The sequence below is a fragment of the Esox lucius genome, chromosome 9, assembly GCF_011004845.1.
Source record: "Esox lucius isolate fEsoLuc1 chromosome 9, fEsoLuc1.pri, whole genome shotgun sequence".
Classification (NCBI taxonomy): domain Eukaryota; kingdom Metazoa; phylum Chordata; class Actinopteri; order Esociformes; family Esocidae; genus Esox; species Esox lucius.
In genome coordinates this window covers 12,951,577-12,970,525 of record NC_047577.1, presented here as the reverse complement: position 1 = coordinate 12,970,525, position 18,949 = coordinate 12,951,577, and the positions used below count along the sequence as shown (strand labels likewise).

General features: G+C 44.3%; 1 protein-coding gene across 1 annotated transcript in view; it reads right to left on the bottom strand.

Annotated features, from left to right (window-relative positions):
- Positions 1-1,540: 1,540 nt before the first annotated feature.
- xylt1 (xylosyltransferase I) overlaps positions 1,541-18,949 on the bottom strand; it is an 82,885-nt gene continuing 65,476 nt past the window's right edge. The window contains exons 9-11 of the mRNA XM_010872897.4: positions 14,776-14,971; positions 7,344-7,677; positions 1,541-4,749 (exon numbers count right to left, since the gene is read on the bottom strand). Coding sequence (XP_010871199.2) covers positions 4,412-4,749; positions 7,344-7,677; positions 14,776-14,971 — 868 coding nt within the window. The 3' untranslated portion in view covers positions 1,541-4,411. The remainder of the gene's footprint in view (positions 4,750-7,343; positions 7,678-14,775; positions 14,972-18,949) is intronic.

The window sequence follows — 18,949 nt, the reverse complement described above, 5'->3', positions numbered from 1 at the left end:
AGATCAATCGTCCCGTAGCGTCTCTGTGATCCGAGAGGGCGGAGTTTGCATTTAATGAATCACACAGCACCGCCTAAAAGGACTTTGTAAACTACGTGTGAAGTCACCCGGTTTCCGTTCTTTCTTCGTTACACAGGCCCCTTGAAGGCAGGGACGTACACACGTACCTGAGCAAAACCTTTGGCCGTATTGTGCGAGTGTCATACAGGTTGTTTTCTAAATCCACCCTGCAAACCAACACTGCGCCTGTGAAAGTTCCCAAGACACCCGTCAGGCTGCAGCGACTGTACAAATTACACGCAGTCCAGTCGTGGTGACGATTGCACAATGTTTGTTTCACGTTCGACTTGTGCTGCGAGAACGTTCCCAGAACACGGTACATTAAGTCCCTGTGATAACATTACCTGATGTGATGAGGATGTTTTGTGATGGTAGCAGCAGTGCACGTGCCGTGCTCATCATTTCAGTAAAAGTTCCCGAGGATACGTTACGCTATACATTTATGTAGCTGAAATATTAATAATAAAAATATATTTAACCACTTGAAAACATTTTTCATAGAATCTGAAAGAGGTTCAAGAGCAAAAAACAAACACGCACTATATCATGGACAACCAGCTGTGGCCAAGCCATTGAATGCTTTTAAGGGTCGTGGCTTGTGGTGGCAAGAGGTGATTAGAGCATGGCAGATGATGGTCATTGAGTCTGCTGATGATATCAGAGAGGACAAGTCTGTGAAAAAAAAAGAAAATTGACTACTATTCTGTTGTTTGCTCTGTACACCAGGAAGTGCACCCCGCAGAGTCCACAATAATAGCCAGCTGTCCTAGGTAACTCCTGTACCTCCTATTTCCTCTCACACTTCCGGCGACTCCTGAAATTATGTTCTCAAAAGATCAGAAACTGGCGGTCAAGTAATAATATTTTCTTCACTTGTACCTGGTTCAAACATGCATCATCCTTGACCATAAGATCAGGAGAATATCAAAGTTGGTCATGTGAAATATATTTTTGATCTCTTTTTACTCATGAGTTCCCGCCTCAAAACTACTGACTGAAATCATATAAGTACTTTGGAGGTGCACCTTTCAGACATGGAAAACATGTAAACAACTTGAAAAACCAACACCTATAGATCTGTTTAATTCAGCATAGAGGACAAAGTTAAGACAATAGATATGTTTAATTAAACACAGAAGATGAAGTTAAGACAATAGATACGTTTAACTAAGCATAAAGGATGAATTTATGAAAACACGTTTAATTGAACATGAAGGATGAAGTTAAGACAATGGATCAGTTTAACTAAACATGGAGGATGATGTTTGGAAAATAGGACTGTTCAATTAAAAATGCAATCAATACTAATATGATTATCAGAGAACAGTGGTCATGACGGTGGTACCACTAGCTTATGGTGAAATTAATGCTTTGTTTCCATAGGAAAATGAAATGATTGTAAATGATGTACATAAATAACTAAAGACGTTAAAAAGCATTAAATTGACAAGTAAATAAATGTAAAAAAAATAAGACAAGATTTACAGCGATGTCTTTTTATTTCAAAAAGCAGTCAGAGAAAAATGTAGCAACAAAAAAATTTAAAAGTGAAAGACAAGAACTCATGGCAACAGCGGACATCTTTTTTTTTGGTGTTACAGATTCATCCAATCACAATGACTCTTTTCTTTCACATTTTGTAAAAATTCAAAACAACAATTTTATGTTCACAGATGGACAGAAAGTTTTAAGTGTTCCCTAGACAGGAGTATAGATAGATAGCTAAGGCACAGAATTTCCCCCTGAAACGTTAGGAAACAATAAAGTTTGTCTTGAAACTTCCAAGGAACATTAAAGTTTTCCTTGAAATTTTAGGAAACTTTAAAGTTTCCCCTGTAACTTCGGGAAACGTTGAGTTCAGAGAAGTTTGTGCAACAGTTGCTCGACAATACATTCCAGCAGAGAGAACAACAATCTGGCATGATATTCTCTGAAAGGCTAAGAATAATATTTAAAGCTTTCCCAAAATGGAGTTCTTACATACTCATTACATATTTTCCAAAACACTGAAACAGGCTGCTTACCTAAAATCACTCTGTGCGCCGACTAGCGAGCTCTTCTTATAATGTAATTCCACTTCATAATCTTTCCACACCACATCAGTATTTACATACAATACGTTTTAAACATATTTTAATTACAAAATATTTATGTACATTTTCTTTATGTTAATTGTTTTTGTAATAAAATAGTAATTTTAATAATAGTAATCGAGTGACATAATTTAATTCAATTCTTGAGAATGATAATTGTACTTTTGAACGGCCATATTCATAAATTAAGTATTAGTTTCAATGTGACAATGGCACTGCCAGATAAAGATAGCCAGGGTATACAGTATATGCATCAAGCTAGCTAATATGGTGTTAACAAGCTATAGTAGCTTTAGCTAATACAGGCCAAATTGCCAACTACAATTGGCAACAACACACAACAGTTCAGGTTTGAGTGACAGTAGCAACACCTATTAGGATAGGTACATCCAATTAGGGCTGAGGTGAAACGGGCCAATGATTAAATCAGCAATCATCGGGCTGATTGTTGTTGAGCCCTGGTGAAAACATTCTCTTAGCATGTTTGACTGCCAAATCACGTTGACACGACTGGACTGTTATTTGGGACAAAATTAGTTTTTTAGAATAATTTATTCCATGCTTAACTAAACAAATGACAGGGTCACTTTAGACCAGGGCTATTAGGATTGAACTCTAGGCATGGGATGATTGGAAGTTTGTTTTAACTAGGGTAGGCTGACAGATTGTCTTTCTGGCAGACAAAGTATTTAGTGTGCATTAGAAGAACCAGTGAAAACCAAAGTTGCCTGGGCCCAATCCCACAGTTCCTTGATAACAATACAAGATTTATTCACTTTTTATGCCACAGCATGAACATCACGAACATCCCGGTACCAACACTGAACCAAACAGCAAATGTAACATCACCGACTCGTACATGTTCCGGACTCCAACACACATTTTGGATAGTTTTTAGGTGTGTTTATGTCTTTTTGTTGACTTCTCTGTATGATGAGGTTGCCAGGAGGAACCTGACATTTCTGCTTCTTTGTGTGCTGAAGACTTTGCAGGCAGCCAAAGAAGGAACTAAGACAAGAAGAGCGATTGAGACCTGACAACACGGACATAACGGCGGGCATTAAGTTTGTTTGCCCAAAATAGTTACGCAGGTTCATTGGGGCGATGGCCTTTGTAAATAAAGGCAGTTTGTCATTACAAAAAATATTTATCGAGCTGCCCAAGCAGCGTTGTAGTCATTTAGTCATTGACTAAAAATATCTGTATTTATATAAACGTATAAATAAATAGCAACTTGTGGACTCACTTTGCATTCACACAACAATTACTTTTGAGTCATTCTTTTCATACTTGCAACGTAAAGTGTCAATAAAAACAAATGAACAAAATCATTAAAAAAGAAGACGAAAAATACGCTTCAGATTTTTTTTGCTAAGCCTAAGCTGATATACTTCCATTTTAAGTTTCAGGCAGTCCTGATATTAGTGCCAAAAGAAGCTGGATCATATAGAATTTCAATTAATCAATTAATTTCAATTTCTTATGGCATTATTATCTCTCCATAGTCCAGCCACACCCACATACCTTTCTCCTGTTCAGGCACTGAAAGTCAATAAATAGTGCTGTCCTTTAGTAACTGTCAGACATGCACAAAGGTTGAGGCTTTTTTCCCAGCAGCCTCTGAGTCTGCGGTTTAGTCTGTCACTGGTCACTGTACCTACAGGCCAGACTGGTCTTCAGGGGAAGGGCCCTCAGAGCACTGATCTGGAACCAGGTCTTCGCGGTCAGTCATAATGTTATCTAAAAGACAATGCTGATTATAGGTCAGCACTCTTAGTGTGAAACACTTGTGAAAAAGTGCCCGGAACTTGGTCCACAACCAGTATCCTGTTTCACTCTAACACTATGACTTCTGACTGACCGTATCGCTTTCTCGTTCAGCAACAGACTAGACAACCTGGCTAGGTGCTCGGCAAAGCAACATTTGTCTCCACAGCAGACATCAATCACAGCAAACTCAGCAATGAGATGAAAATAAATACAATGGGAAACGAGAAAAGTGCAAAGCCGGCAAAACCCCAAAGAGGAACAAACTTTGAAGTCTGAAACTGTCACCACCCACCAAAAACCTCTCTACAGCATCTCATCCTTCCTTCAAAAAATAAAATATTTTTTGTCTCTCATCATCCATTATGTCGACAAACCATTCCATTCTTTTTCTTTTTTTTTTTTTTGGAAAGAAAACACAAAACGAGGTCAAAAAAATAAATTACTACAACTTATGACTTGCACCGTCCGTCTGGCCAGATGCGCCGTTGCTACCTTATGCGCCCGTCAGCGCGCGGCGGGACCAGATGGGACTTGGGATCCGGGCTAAGTGAGCTCCAGGGAGTCTTGGCGCACGCCTGCATGACGGGGCACGCTGTCCCGGGTCCCCCGGTCATGGACGTGGAACAGACGTCGCCGGCCTCCCACGCCGTACCCACCAGGCTGTCTATCCAGCGTTCCAGGGCGGGGCCGGTCAGGGAGGCGTTGCGCTTGGCCTGCTCCACCTGGCTCGGGTGCACGGGGATGTTCAGGACAGGGTTCAGGCCGTGGAAGCTCTGCTCCATGTAGCTGCTCTTGGCCGGCCCATCGTGGAGCTTTAGGGTGTCTTCTAAAAGGGAGGAGGGAGGAGAGGATGGAGAAAGGGAGAATGAAAAGAAAGAGAGGGAAAGAAACCAAGAAGAAAGAAGTGTAAAAATATGGTTGGTTTGACTATTTAAAGGACTTGGCTGGTGTTTGTAAATAATGAGATACACAGACAGGGTAATCAGCAGGGAAATCAGTGGAACCACTCAGACTTGATTGTATTGCCCTAAAGAGTGGAATTGAACTGCAATTTAATTTGATGAGACCAAACTTAGTATTACTGGTTAATTACATTTTACAGATTTATCTGGGGTAGCATTAGCCACAAACTGGGAGAATATATCCATTTACGCCGTCTTGTCTCTTGATAGAGCCATTGGAAGCTAGGGGGGCAGATAGGATCGACACTCACTTTGTCCCTAAAACCCCTCCGGAGCTGGACTTCGGATTGGCTCTTAGTGAGTCGCCTACTGGTTCTCGCATCATGTACTGATGATGTTTCTCCCAGTGTGGGCGCCAATCACACCGACTGCCCCCTAATGAAGTCTCTCAATAAAGCCCATGGCTCCCCGGAGGGGTGGTGGGGGGTCAGACACCAGACCAGGCCACTCTCTTTGCCCTGAAACCTTGCCCAGTCCATCAAAGAGCTGTAGATTCCTTAGCGCTCATGACACCGGGTCGCTAGCTGTTTCTTCTCAGCCTGGCTGCTGTACGCTAACCCGGCGCTCCTCTGCTCTCCATGCCAGTGTCGGTTCACGCCCGGCCGTTAGCCCCGTAGCGTCAGCGGTTTCCAAGGGATAGCAACCGAGACGCCGTCAGACACCCTTCATCCTGCCAAGCCTGGCACTGCCCGGTGCCAAAGACCGACTTACTGTGGCAGTGGAGTGTGTGTATATGTGTGTGTGTGTGTGTGTGGGTGTGTGTGTATGTATGTGTGTGTGCGTGTGAACTGTGCCAGTGCCTACAATGCCAGCACTAAACCGCTGAAAGAAAAAAAAAAAACGCATTAACTTTTTACTGGGGCTGCGTTCAGCAAGAAGATCTGGACCCTGTCACTGTTGTAAATCATGGATGGCAAGGCTGGACTAGACTGGACCAGGCCAAGGCTGGAATAATTACTGTTGCCACCACAACTTTCAGAACTATGGGCCGTAACAGCATCCTACAGGAGGAGGACATGAATGGCTGGTTTACGGGTCACAGGATTATCGAAGGATTCTCCACAGAAAGTGCATCCTAGTCCAAAACTAGCGCTTAATCTGGTCGTGGGAAACTAGCCCAAAAGGGTTGTGTCTAAGCACTATTTCAATGGATGGCTGCTGGAGTGCATTTAAGGGCAAAGCTTTAATAGGTTCCCATAGTTACCACACTGCAGTGGATCTAGCTGACTTTTGCACTATATTCACTATAAGCCTACTAAATTTCACAACAATGTTAGTACAAATCCAACATCTAAATCAAGCTCATAATCGCCTCACTGGGGAAATAAAACATTTTGGTAACAGTATAGCCTCAGATAGCATTAGTATACATTTCGTCATTAGAGATTTAACCCCCACGCCCACTACTAAAAGCATTTGAGAGTGAATTTAATATTCTGTCTATACCAAAGTATGGAGCACTGAGTATTGGGAGGAAGTGCAGTTAATTATTTGCAGTGCAACTTTCTTTTCGCGGCAACAGTGATTTACCACTGAGAGCAAAGCAAACAAGTGAACAAACAAAAAAACACTCACAAACAATCTATTAATATTTTAGCTTCTTCTCGCCATTCTCACAAATTGCCCCAAACCCCACAGCAAGAGGAAAGCCGGCTAAAACGTATTTGTTGATTCTTGTTCATAATTAAAAACGGTCTCTGTGCGATTATAAAACAGGTCATGCTGTGAATATGCCACCATGAGGGGCGTTAGCTTCTCAACTCTCAGGTGGCTTTCAATGTAACTGATTGCTCGAGCTGAAACAATAGGGGTCTTGGTCCCTTCTACTTAATGCAACCGGATTGATTGAATTGTGCCATTGTGTTCCTCGGCGTGATATAGAGGTGTTTACCGTTCTGTTTAGTATGTATGAGGAACACGGAGACTGATTAGGGGTGACTTGGTGACAAACAACGGGGGGCTTCCAGCAGCTCAGAGGGTTGATTAGGAAGAGCATCGCGAAAACACAGCAGGGTCTCACAGAACGTGTGATTTTGCAGTTGTTTGTGTACATATTAGGGCTGACCCCATTTAGCCGACTGGTCCATTGTTAGGCTGTTGGTAGGCCAGTAGTTTAAATTGCACCATCTTCCTGTCGGTGGACTCATTTTTCACGGAGGACGTCAAACTGGTTTTCAACGTAATAAAGAATTGACAGTATTTCCCTTTATAATTCTTTACACTACATGCAGCTCTACCGGTCTACATTTCGCAAACGCCTTGTCTACGCATTTGTTCACCACCAAAACGGGCATCTTGACCAGTTAGCAGCGCTGCCACGCAAAAAAGTCAGAACATCCAGATTAATGACCGTTGGGGGGGGGGGGGGGGTGTGTGTGTGCATGTGCATGTGTGTGTGTGTCTCTCGGTGTTTGCGCGTATAACTGAGGTAAAGTCATCCACCGTGACCGTTCCTCACCTTGTTTGATCGGCTGGTGCCTGACGTAAGCCTGCGGTGCGATCAGGAACCGGGTCTCCGCCACGGTGACCCAGTGATGCAGCAAGCGGACCACCCAGACGCCGGGCCTCAGGGGCTGATTCAGGGGGGGCCGGTAGTGGGTGTACTCGGCGCTGGCGTCGATCAGGATGTCGTAGGTGGCGGCGATGACGTTGGTGGGGTCGATCCAAACCACGGTGACCGTCACGTTAGAGCCTTTGGACCACCTCTGCATCGCCACTGTCTCGTCCATGGGGCCCATCAGGCCGCCGAAGTTGCGGAACATCCGCTCTTTGGCGTCCCACTCGGTGCCGACCTGAGAGAGGGGCGAAGGGACGGTTGCGGTTTCTTTCGTGTCTTGAGTCCTAAACTGTCGGCTGATTTGCATGCGTACGCCACACGCAACACTAACTGACCCGTCTGAAGGACAGAGAAATAGGTTGAACCTGCAGTGTTTCCAATGTCTACTCATCTCACTTGGTGTGTATTATACTGGGTTTCCAGTATGTCTAACTGTCTCACTTCATGTGTACTGCGATTGATCAGCTTTAAACAGAAGTAGTAACATTAACTACCATGTGTACAGTGGTGTAATATATCCTTTCCACTCTATATTGGCTTTCCAGTATGTCTAAGACAGTTTCAGTTAATGTGTAATGTGGGTTTTCATTTGCAGCAGCTTCCTGTGTGATCGATGGACAGGCTGGCTGAGGCAGCAGTGTATCTGGTGAAAGGCGAGTGAACACCTCAACTAGCACTCTGTGGGGATGGAGATCAATCTATAGAGCCTTAAACAAACAGCAGTAAGACAGACACAGAGAGGCAGAGAGAGATGGAAGGATGAAAGGCCTTCACTCCGTTTTATGCGGTCAAGCCTCTGACTGGAAGGACGATAGAAAGAGAAAGGTGAACAGAGAGCCACCGAGAGTGAAAGATGCGGGAGGGGGAGAGACTGAGAGAGAGGGTGAGAGAGAGGAGGATGACAGTGAGAAATATGAGCACATTGTTTCAACCCTCCACACAGCAAATAATATAACATTTGAAAAGTCCATCTGCTTCAAAGTTTTGTGTGTCTAAAGTAAAACCTGCATTGACTATTTTACCTGTGTTAATATGTTTAAATTGCTTTATTTAGCACGTGTTTTGGCAATATGAACAAATATTTCCCACATCAATAATACCCCCCCCGTTAGTGGAAACATGAGAGGGCCGAGCAGGGATGATGAGGCCTTGAGGAAGTGCTCATCCTCACACCCACTGATTAACCCTGGACCACAGATCAATGGGTTGAGTGGAACAAGGCATACTATATTAAGCTCACTGAGCAGTGAGCTTATCAACTGTATAAATAGACAAGCCTCCACTGAGAAATTAGTGGTGTGAGTGTGTTTGTGTCTCACAATGCATGAAACATAAACTAGGGGAGGGTAATGCCCTTTCCGCAAATTCACTATGTTCATATAAGTTGGTGTGTTTGCACACTCTGGATCTTGCCCGTCTGTGAATTCAAACAACCTCCATTTTACCTCAGTGAATGCAAGCTTACGACTCTGCGTGTTTCTCACTGTCTGACAAAGTACCCAGCAAACCGGGAAACATTCCCAGAAAATAGGCTATAGGTTTTGTAACATCAGAAGGCTATTATTAAAATGTTTTTGATTACAGTTAGTTTGAAATAAATTATCCTTAATAATTTAGCAGACACAACTGACCAGAGAAACTGACACTGACATTTTCATATTTTCTCACCCAGGTCCCTCATGGGAATCAAACCAACCACCCTGCATCATGCAGGGTTGAGCTACTGAGTTACATGGGACTGTCCAAGCCAACACCAGAATGTTCCCCAGATGTTCTCCAGAGGTTTCCAGCTAATGTAATACCATAATGTGTCAGTAGTGTTTCGAGAACATACTGCCGCAAACAAAATGTGAGCATTCCTGGGAGGGTTCAGAGGTTTTATGTTGTAGAAAACATTTCTGCAACCTAGAAAATGCTCTGGAAACTTTTACAGAAACAATGTTGGTTTGCTAGGAAGGAGAGGATGTCGCCCTGCCGGAAAACAATTCAATTCACCTCAATTTAGTCTGCGAAGTGTTGCTGTTCAGTTTGATAATGTGAATGGCCACGATTTTCTCTCTAAACTAAACTACTTTCCTTTTTAGTTCATCTTTAAGTCAAAGCACAGCTGTTAGGGATATTTTGGCCAAATTACAGAATGACACATTGCAAATGCCAACGTTTATACCTATAACTGATTTTGTAGCTGAAAAAGGCACTATAAGACGATATGAACATGGTGTCTGTAAAATTGTAATATTGCTGTGTCATAATTTTTGGACCATTGTTGAACAATAGTACTTTTGGATGATTTGGATTTACCAGGACGGTACGGCAGGTAGTTTAGTGGACACGCGCATTTGGCTGGTAACTGAAATGTTGATGGTTGAGCTGACAATGTAAAACAAGTAAGTCATTGAGCCCTTAACCCAAATTGCTCCTGTAAGTCACTATGGATGAAAGCACCTGGGAAAATGACTCGATATTTAAACAGATTTCCATGAAAAAATGATTACCTTTGAAATGGATTACAATGGAAAAATGACTACAATTTAAATGGATTACAAAGGAAAAAAGGACAAAAATTTAAATGGATTACAATGGAAAAAATGACTACAATTTAAATTGATTCCCCTCTGGATTTGGAATTGGAAGCATTGCAACATCGATTGCTGTCAAACCTTAGACTGTCCGTAGACTGTTTAACTAGAGTGTTTAAAGAGGTGAAGTAACCCTTTAATTTCAGGTGTTTTATTCACTGAAGAGAATACCTCAAATATAAAGGAATTATATTCAATTTTCTTCCTATTTCACTTGTTTATATGAGTATTCCTCACTAGCAGATAGAAACCCTGTTGATTGTCAACAATCAAATTCAATGCTATGGACTGAAACCAAAAGAGTATTGACTGAAGAAAATCCCACTATAATCCACTAGTAGCAGACTGTGGCTTGCCAAGCCTTTAGATTTTAAATCAGCACTGTACGTCTAATACAAGACTGGGGGTCTTTAATAAACACTAACTTAATGACAATAAATACAGATATGTTTCATTATTTTAAATATTTATTAATATTAGTCTGTTCGTAGTCTGACATTAGGAAACAAATGTGAAGGTATTTCCATACACAGCCCTGACTGGTTCATAGGATTGTCTGGATCACACCTTGTCACTCAGAGGAAAGTCATTATAATGATATCACATTGTGAAGTCATGATGTGGGCCAGAATTTCCATCCCACCCAAATAGTCTGAAATTTAAGACAACTCTTTAATATAAAGGGCATTATTATATAAGTTCAGGGATAGACTGTGTTTACATGACACAATTATTATGACATTTTTGTTACAGATGCAGGCTGCAAGGGTCATGGATTTAAAGGGAGGGAGGGAAGGAAAGTGAGGGAATTGTTACATGATGTTACAATGCTGCAAGAATTTCTGCATCACTTCTAGCCAGTGAAGATGTTGAAAATCCATAATGGTACATACTGTAAGGAGAGGGACCTTACAGAATGCACCAAATTTCATGACTTTAGGTCAAACAGACCTAAAGTCTGAGGGTTTGCATTTACAATTTTATTAATAGAACAGTAGTTATACATTTAGTAAGAGTTATTTTATTGTTCTGTTTTATTGTTCTGTTTGTCTAGTGAAAATATTTTAAACACAATCACCTCCATGACACATAGTGGGGGACTGTTACGCATTTATTGTTTGGTAACATTAATTTCCATCCACCTTGAAAACAGCTTCTGCAACACTGACAGCTGTGTTGACATGACAACAAGGCTGGAGCTCTGAACGAATCATGTGACAAAAACATTAGCTTTGAAGTACTGTGGCTTGAAACTACTTGCAGAATAGTTGCTTATACTGTTTATTGCAGGGGGGTGTTATACGAAGCAATCAAGCATAAACTCAGCTGGAACCAAAGTTGCATGGAAGTTACTTTGTGTAACACCAGCCTTGCAGTATTTAGACTTCATTGTTTGGAAAATATCACATTAATAAACCAAAAAATCCCCCAGAACAAGTTGTTCTGGATTTCCAGTGATATATCTGGGTAAGAAACTATAGGCGAAGATACCACTGCATTTCAGTGTTTTGGCACATTCTATTTAAACCACCAACTAAGGAAATACGTAAAACGAATCCTTTCTTTTTTATATTTGACCTAAAGTGACTGCATTCATGTTGAAGAGGAAACTGGAAAATACCACAGCAGCACATGAACACACATCGACAGTGTGGCGAGCGCATGATCTTATTGACCACCTGAGAACTGGAAGGGATTATCCTCTAACCCCCTTCAGGTTCATCTGCTGACCTATGACATTAATTCCGCTCTCGACTTGCTACTGCACGCTAGTAGGCTAAAATCCAGACTATTCTCGCCCTTGTGATCCGGAAATACCCCTGTGGTTCGCAACCTCACAGCCATGCGTAAAACCCTGAGGTCAAACACCTCAGCGCGGAGATTATGATCTTAACTCACACCAAACACGGAGCAGCACTCTCACGACCAGCCGCCGACGGGTGATCTGGCAACACCGACGTTAAACGCCTCGGAGTGTAGCTAACCACCTTTACTCCGACTTTACGGGGCAGCGCGGTGCCGTCCCACCGTCACTGCTTCTGGTCAGGCCACCCGAGCGTTCATTACTTTAGACCGTGGCAACTGTTCAGACCTGGCAACCGTCACCGGTCCAACACTTCATCCCGTATCCTGTGGTGGAGGAAATCTATCACTTTGTGTGTCCATCCCTCCATCTTTCCATTCCTCTCCGTCTCTCCACCCCTCTTCGTTCCTCTCCGTCCCACTCCAGCACTCTCTCACAGAGCTTAATTGACAGACACAGTTGGCATCCTTAACCACGGCCTCGGTCTAAAGCTGCCTTGGGGCAGTGCTCGGGGCCTGGCCGAGCTGCTGAGAACACCTGGCTTTGATAACCTCCATACACAAAGACGGCAACTAATAAGACCAGATCCCAACAGAGCCCTCTGGGCCTTTGTCCGTTTCATGCACACAAGTAAACACATGCACATGCACACACACACACACACACACTCCCTCCATCACTGGTTATTAAAGACCCTGGTTATTAAATCAAGGCCAGATGTGGTCTGGTTGGACGGAGCAGCCTGAACCGCAGCCTGACGGGAATGGACGTGTCGGGTTCTCTGGGTGAGGTGGGGGAGGCGCAGGGGGGACAGGGGTGAGGTGGAGTGGGAGAGGGGTGAGGTTGAGGGGGAGAGGGGTGAGGTGGAGTGGGAGAGGGGTGAGGTTGCGGGGGAGAGGGGTGAGGTTGAGGGGGAGAGGGGTGGGATGGAGGGGGGACGGGGTGGGATGGAAATGAAGTGTTGCCACGGTCAGGTCCACACAGGAAGCAGTGAGGTCCAGGCAAAGAGCAGTGAGGTACAGATTGAGAAATCTGAGGTAAACACAGAGAGGGGTGAGGTTGCCAGGTTATCAGTGAAGGAGAGGAGGAGGGTGTCATGTTGCTGGACCTCAGGGTTAGGAGGCTGACAGAGGTGAAGGGGTACAAGGAGGGTGGGATTGAGTACTGCTGTAAGGAGACACTCAACCGCACTGATACCTCTGTCCTGTCGGCCTGTCACCTACTGGAGAGGAACAGGGAGGCGCAGGAAGAGACGGAGGTGAAAGGAGACAAACGGCATCTTTTAAAGTGATGTATCAGATCAGGAGGGAGAAAGAGAAGGTCTATTTTATGGGCCGGGGCGGAAAATACCATATTGTAAAGTGATACCCTCAAACAAGCTACTGGCCACTCGGTCCCGCCTCCCCAGTTTATGAGGAAGCAGGAGTCGGGGGGGGGGTGGTGACGGCTGGGTGGACAGAGATCCAGGCCATCCTGTTAAGTCCTACATGATGTATGGACCCGGCACACTTCACATAGGAAACAACTGTTTCCACCAGTCCTCCAGGTCTGTCACCCAGTCCCCGGTGATTTACACCAGGCGTTGGGAGCGCGTCTTTAAAGACGACCGGTGAAAGGCAGACGGTAGCGAGGGCTGCCCGTAAAACCACGCAGAGGGAGACTGACTTTATAGGTGGGGGGGGGGCGGGGGGGGGGAAGCTGTATTTTAAAGTCATGCTGCACGTATGGTTTATCTACCTAACTGCCATTCACCTAAGTCAACTGTAACGGCTAAGCCCTGCGATGTCGGCCGATCTGTCGTCTGCCTCTTCCTTTGACAGGCCCGGTGGGTGCAAGCGAGAGGCGGCCCTCCCGTGTGCCAGCGTCAGTTCACTGTTGAATACTAGTCCTTGGACTGAAAAAGAGCCCATTACTTCACCTCTGTCAAGGTCTAATCTGAACTGCTGACGGGGTCAATAGGTCAACGGTCAAGTGTGAATGTCCTGATTCACCGCCAGGCCAGTATTTTTACTTGGAGTTTGGAATGGGGATTCCTAAGAGGATAACCGACGGTGAACCGGATGGGAATACTAAACACCGGACTCATCGCCTGCACTCTGTTCGAAAGGGCTCTCTGACACACAGGCAATGTGTTATAGGCAATGTCATTATAAGAAGAAACAGGGTTACTATTAATATTAACATAAGCCTGCAATCAGGAAAGTGTTTCATGAAGGTGAGGAGTCAGTGCTTCATTAGTAAACAACAATTAGGAGTCAGATGAGACGCTCATCCACATAAAGTTTGATGAGTTCAACCAATTTACATTTTATAATGCCATTACCCACCCTGTGTATAATTAGCTGCCATTGCCACTGCGGTGCGTGGGCGCGTGCATGCGTGCGTGCGTGTACGCACTCTCTGCAAGGTCGCCATGGCGATAAATACAGCTATGTTTACCAGGACAATGAACTATATATCTGATCCAGCCAATCATATTTTATACAACATACATCACCAGTCGGAAGTATTGAGTGAGTCCAAACTTGTGACTGGCGCTGTACTTCTCAGGCCTTTCGTACACCACTTCCTAGAAGAGGTCATTGTCTGACTGTGTGACGGCACCTGCTGGGCTAAGTGATGGTGGCTGCTGGGGGATTGGGGAATGTTAATGGAACATTACCGTTTCGTTGTACACAACCCCAAAACAATGTTTAACCTCAACAGGGGGCTTGTACGCCATTACATTCACTAATGACTGATATATAGAGGTAAGTCATATAAATGACAGGATCTGATGAAAGGGACTGAATGTTATGTGAACCTTACCGTAACATTAAAAAACCCTTGAGACAAACCCATAACTGATTTTTAGGAGCATGGCATATTGAACGACTCTGAATATTTTGTGAATGTTACATGAAAGTTGCATAAACTTTCCCAAACCCCAATAAATCAATGTGTCAGTTACCTCAGCAACCTGCAGTCTGGTAAAGGTGCTGGCCGGGGAGGCCACCTTGTAGGACGTCTTGGGCATCACCCAGGTCTCTAGGGTCTCCAGCTTGCTGGTTGCAAGGTTGGTGGCGTGGTGCTTGACCAGGTAGCCCTGGAACTGGTCTGACTGGAAGTAGAGATGGACCGACACCGGGTGGCCCATGGGGAAATACCTGGCAACCCAAGACACAACAAGTCTAGTTAACCAACATTTCTCAACAGACCTCCATCAGTAGTATGAATCTTCTAGTTAACCGACCTTTCTCAACAGACCTCCATCAGTAGTATGAATCTTCTAGTTAACCGACCTTTCTCAACAGACCTCCATCAGTAGTATGAATCTTCTAGTTAACCGACCTTTCTCAACAGACCTTCATCTATAGTATGAATCTTCTAGTTAACCGACCTTTCTCAACAGACCTTCATCAGTAGTATGAATCTTCTAGTTAACCGACCTTTCTCAACAGACCTTCATCTATAGTATGAATCTTCTAGTTAACCGACCTTTCTCAACAGTCCTTCATCAGTAGTGCCAGTCTGTCATTAAAATCATGCCAATTCTATCTAAATCTTCAAGGAAAGGATTTAGGACTCCTGCAGATCTGAGACCAGGCCACTTTACCTGGGTTTTACCTGGCAACACCCGACAGACAGACCCATTCTAAATGCCACTTCATCTGGGTTTTACCTGGCAACACCCGACAGACAGACCCATTCAGACTGCCACTAGTGAACTTGATACAGCAAACTGGTGCTCTTTAAAAGGGAAACATCGTAAGGTGAGAATAACTCGATGAATCTGCTGGACACGGGACAAGGTCCGGACTCCTTACAGAGACTAATGTTTAGTGGATACGAACAGTCATTACTGGAGCTATGCTAAAGTAACAGTTAGGGGGATGTGCGTTCACTGATAAATGTAAGGAAGGAGGCATTCATTCAGTGACCTATGAAATAAAATGTCTAGGGATAAGTGTTAGTCATGGGGCAGACTGACTACTGACCATAGCACACTAAAATTGTTTTATCTACAGTGGATTTAGAACAGATAAATACACTCCGCCTTGTATAGCCTCAGATCAACACACTCTGTCCTGTATAGCCTCAGATCAACATCCTCTGTCCTGTATAGCCTCAGATCAACACCCTCTGTCCTGTATAGCCTCAGATCAACACCCTCTGTCCTGTATAGCCTCAGATGAACACACTCTGTCCTGTATAGCCTCAGATCAACACACTCTGTCCTGTATAGCTTCAGATCAACACACTCTGCCTTGTATAGCCTCAGATCAACACACTCTGCCTTGTATAGCCTCAGATCAACACACTCGGCCTTGTATAGCCTCAGATCAACACACTCGGCCTTGTATATCCTCAGATCAACACACTCGGCCTTGTGTAGCCTCAGATCAACACACTCTGTCCTGTATAGCCTCAGATCAACACACTCTGTCCTGTATAGCCTCAGAACAACACACTCTGTCCTGTATAGCCTCAGATCAACACACTCTGCCTTGTATAGCCTCAGATCAACACACTCTGTCCTGTGTAGCTTCAGATCAACACACTCTGTCCTGTATAGCCTCAGAACAACACACTCTATCCTGTATAGCCTCAGAACAACACACTCTGTCCTGTATAGCCTCAGATCAACACACTCTGTCCTGTATAGCCTCAGAACAACACACTCTGTCCTGTATAGCCTCAGATCAACACACTCTGTCCTGTATAGCTTCAGATCAACACACTCTGCCTTGTATAGCCTCAGATCAACACACTCTGCCTTGTATAGCCTCAGATCAACACACTCGGCCTTGTATAGCCTCAGATCAACACACTCGGCCTTGTATAGCCTCAGATCAACACACTCTGCCTTGTATAGCCTCAGATCAACACACTCGGCCTTGTATAGCCTCAGATCAACACACTCTGTCCTGTATAGCCTCAGATCAACACACTCGGCCTTGTATAGCTTCAGATCAACACACTCTGCCTTGTATAGCCTCAGATCAACACACTCTGTCCTGTGTAGCTTCAGATCAACACACTCTGTCCTGTATAGCCTCAGAACAACACACTCTATCCTGTATAGCCTCAGAACAACACACTCTGTCCTGTATAGCCTCAGATCAACACACTCTGTCCTGTATAGCCTCAGAACAACACACCCTGTCCTGTATAGCCTCAGATCAACACACTCAGTTTAACCTCAGATCAACACACTCAGTTTAACCTCAGATCAACACACTCAGTTTAACCTCAGATCAACACACTCAGTTTAACCTCAGATCAACACACTCAGTTTAACCTCAGATCAACACACTCAGTATAACCTCAGATCAACACACTCAGTTTAACCTCAGATCAACACACTCAGTTTAACCTCAGATCAACACACTCCGTATAACCTCAGATCAACACACTCAGTTTAACCTCAGATCAACACACTCAGTTTAACCTCAGATCAACACACTCAGTATAACCTCAGATCAACACACTCAGTTTAACCTCAGATCAACACACTCAGTTTAACCTCAGATCAACACACTCAGTATAACCTCAGATCAACACACTCAGTTTAACCTCAGATCAACACACTCAGTTTAACCTCAGATCAACACACTCAGTTTAACCTCAGATCAACACACTCAGTTTAACCTCAGATCAACACACTCAGTTTAACCTCAGATCAACACACTCCATATAACCTCAGATCAACACACTCAGTATAACCTCATAACAGGCCAGCACAGTCACTGTCTATGTTTGCAGGATTATATTAAGTCAGACACAGCCTGATGCCACTGACGCTAGCCACGACACACTGATTTGTAACACACACACATTGTCTAAAACAAAATTAGCGGAGTCTGAGGACACACACACACACACACACACATACACATAGACAACTAATTTCAAGTGGGGCACAAGGCCAGTTAATGCAGGTCATGTAGCTCCTATAGCCAGTCAGCTGGGGAAATGTTTCTGGGGGCAGTCTTCTGTTTTTGCACATGTGGCAGAAGGCTGGCCCTGAGGAGAGATACTGCTACGTCCAGGGTGGAGACAGCTGCCCCTTCTACTCCCCTTCACCAACCTCTCTCTCTTCTACTTTAGTCCTCCCATCACACACACAAATGTTTACTCAGCTATCTAAACGGGAACAATAAAGTTGTTTGGCCTGAAAAGAAATCCCACTTAATACTAATCCAAACCCTAAACCTTAAACTAGCGGTAATGCCTAAACCTAATTCTAACCCTAGCCCCAAACGGTCATTTTGTCCGAAACCTAACACTTAGGCCAAACAGAACTGGGACAGGATAAATGTTGATGGTACTTACCTTGTTCTGATTTAACCACAGTTTGGGTACATGTTTGTCCCTGTCTATGTAGTTAAGTCACAAACACACACCTCTTTTCATCCTGTCCAAATCCACCTTCCTCCCTTCCTCCCTCAGTTATTCAAACCTTGTTGATGTAGTAGTGTGTGTGTGTGTTTGTGTTGATGTGATAGTGTGTGTTGATGTGATAGTGTGTGTGTGTGTGTGTTTGTGATAGACAGTGTTTATGTGAGCCCTTAATCAGTATTCCAGTAGCAGGACCAGGAGGAGTCAGCCTGCCCATCACCCGGCCCAACAGCACTGTGTGTGTGTGTGTGTGTGTGTGTGTGTGCCTGCCCGTCCCAGCCCAACAGCACTGTGTGTGTGTGTGTGTGTGTGTGTGTGTGTGTGTGTGTGTGCCTGCCCGTCCCAGCCCAACAGCACTAGCTACCCTGACAAGCAGAACAGCAAATATTTACACCAGCTCACAGACAGCACTCCTTCTCTCCATCCCTCCTCCCCACCCTCTCTCCTTCTACCTCTCTCCTCTCTCCTCGAGGAACAGAGAACGAAAACCAAAGAGGAGAGAAGGACATATAAGTACCGAGGGAGGAAGGGGAAGAGAGAGAGGTAGAAAGAGAGAGAGGATGTAAAGAGAGAGAGGGGGGTAGAGGGGGTAGAGGGGGGAGAGAGGGTGTAAAGATAGAGAGGGGGAGGGTTGGTATAGAGATAGAGGGGTAGAGATGGTATAGAGATAGAGGGGTAGAGGGGGAGGGTTGGTATAGAGATAGAGGGGTAGAGGGGGAGGGTTGGTATAGAGATAGAGGGGT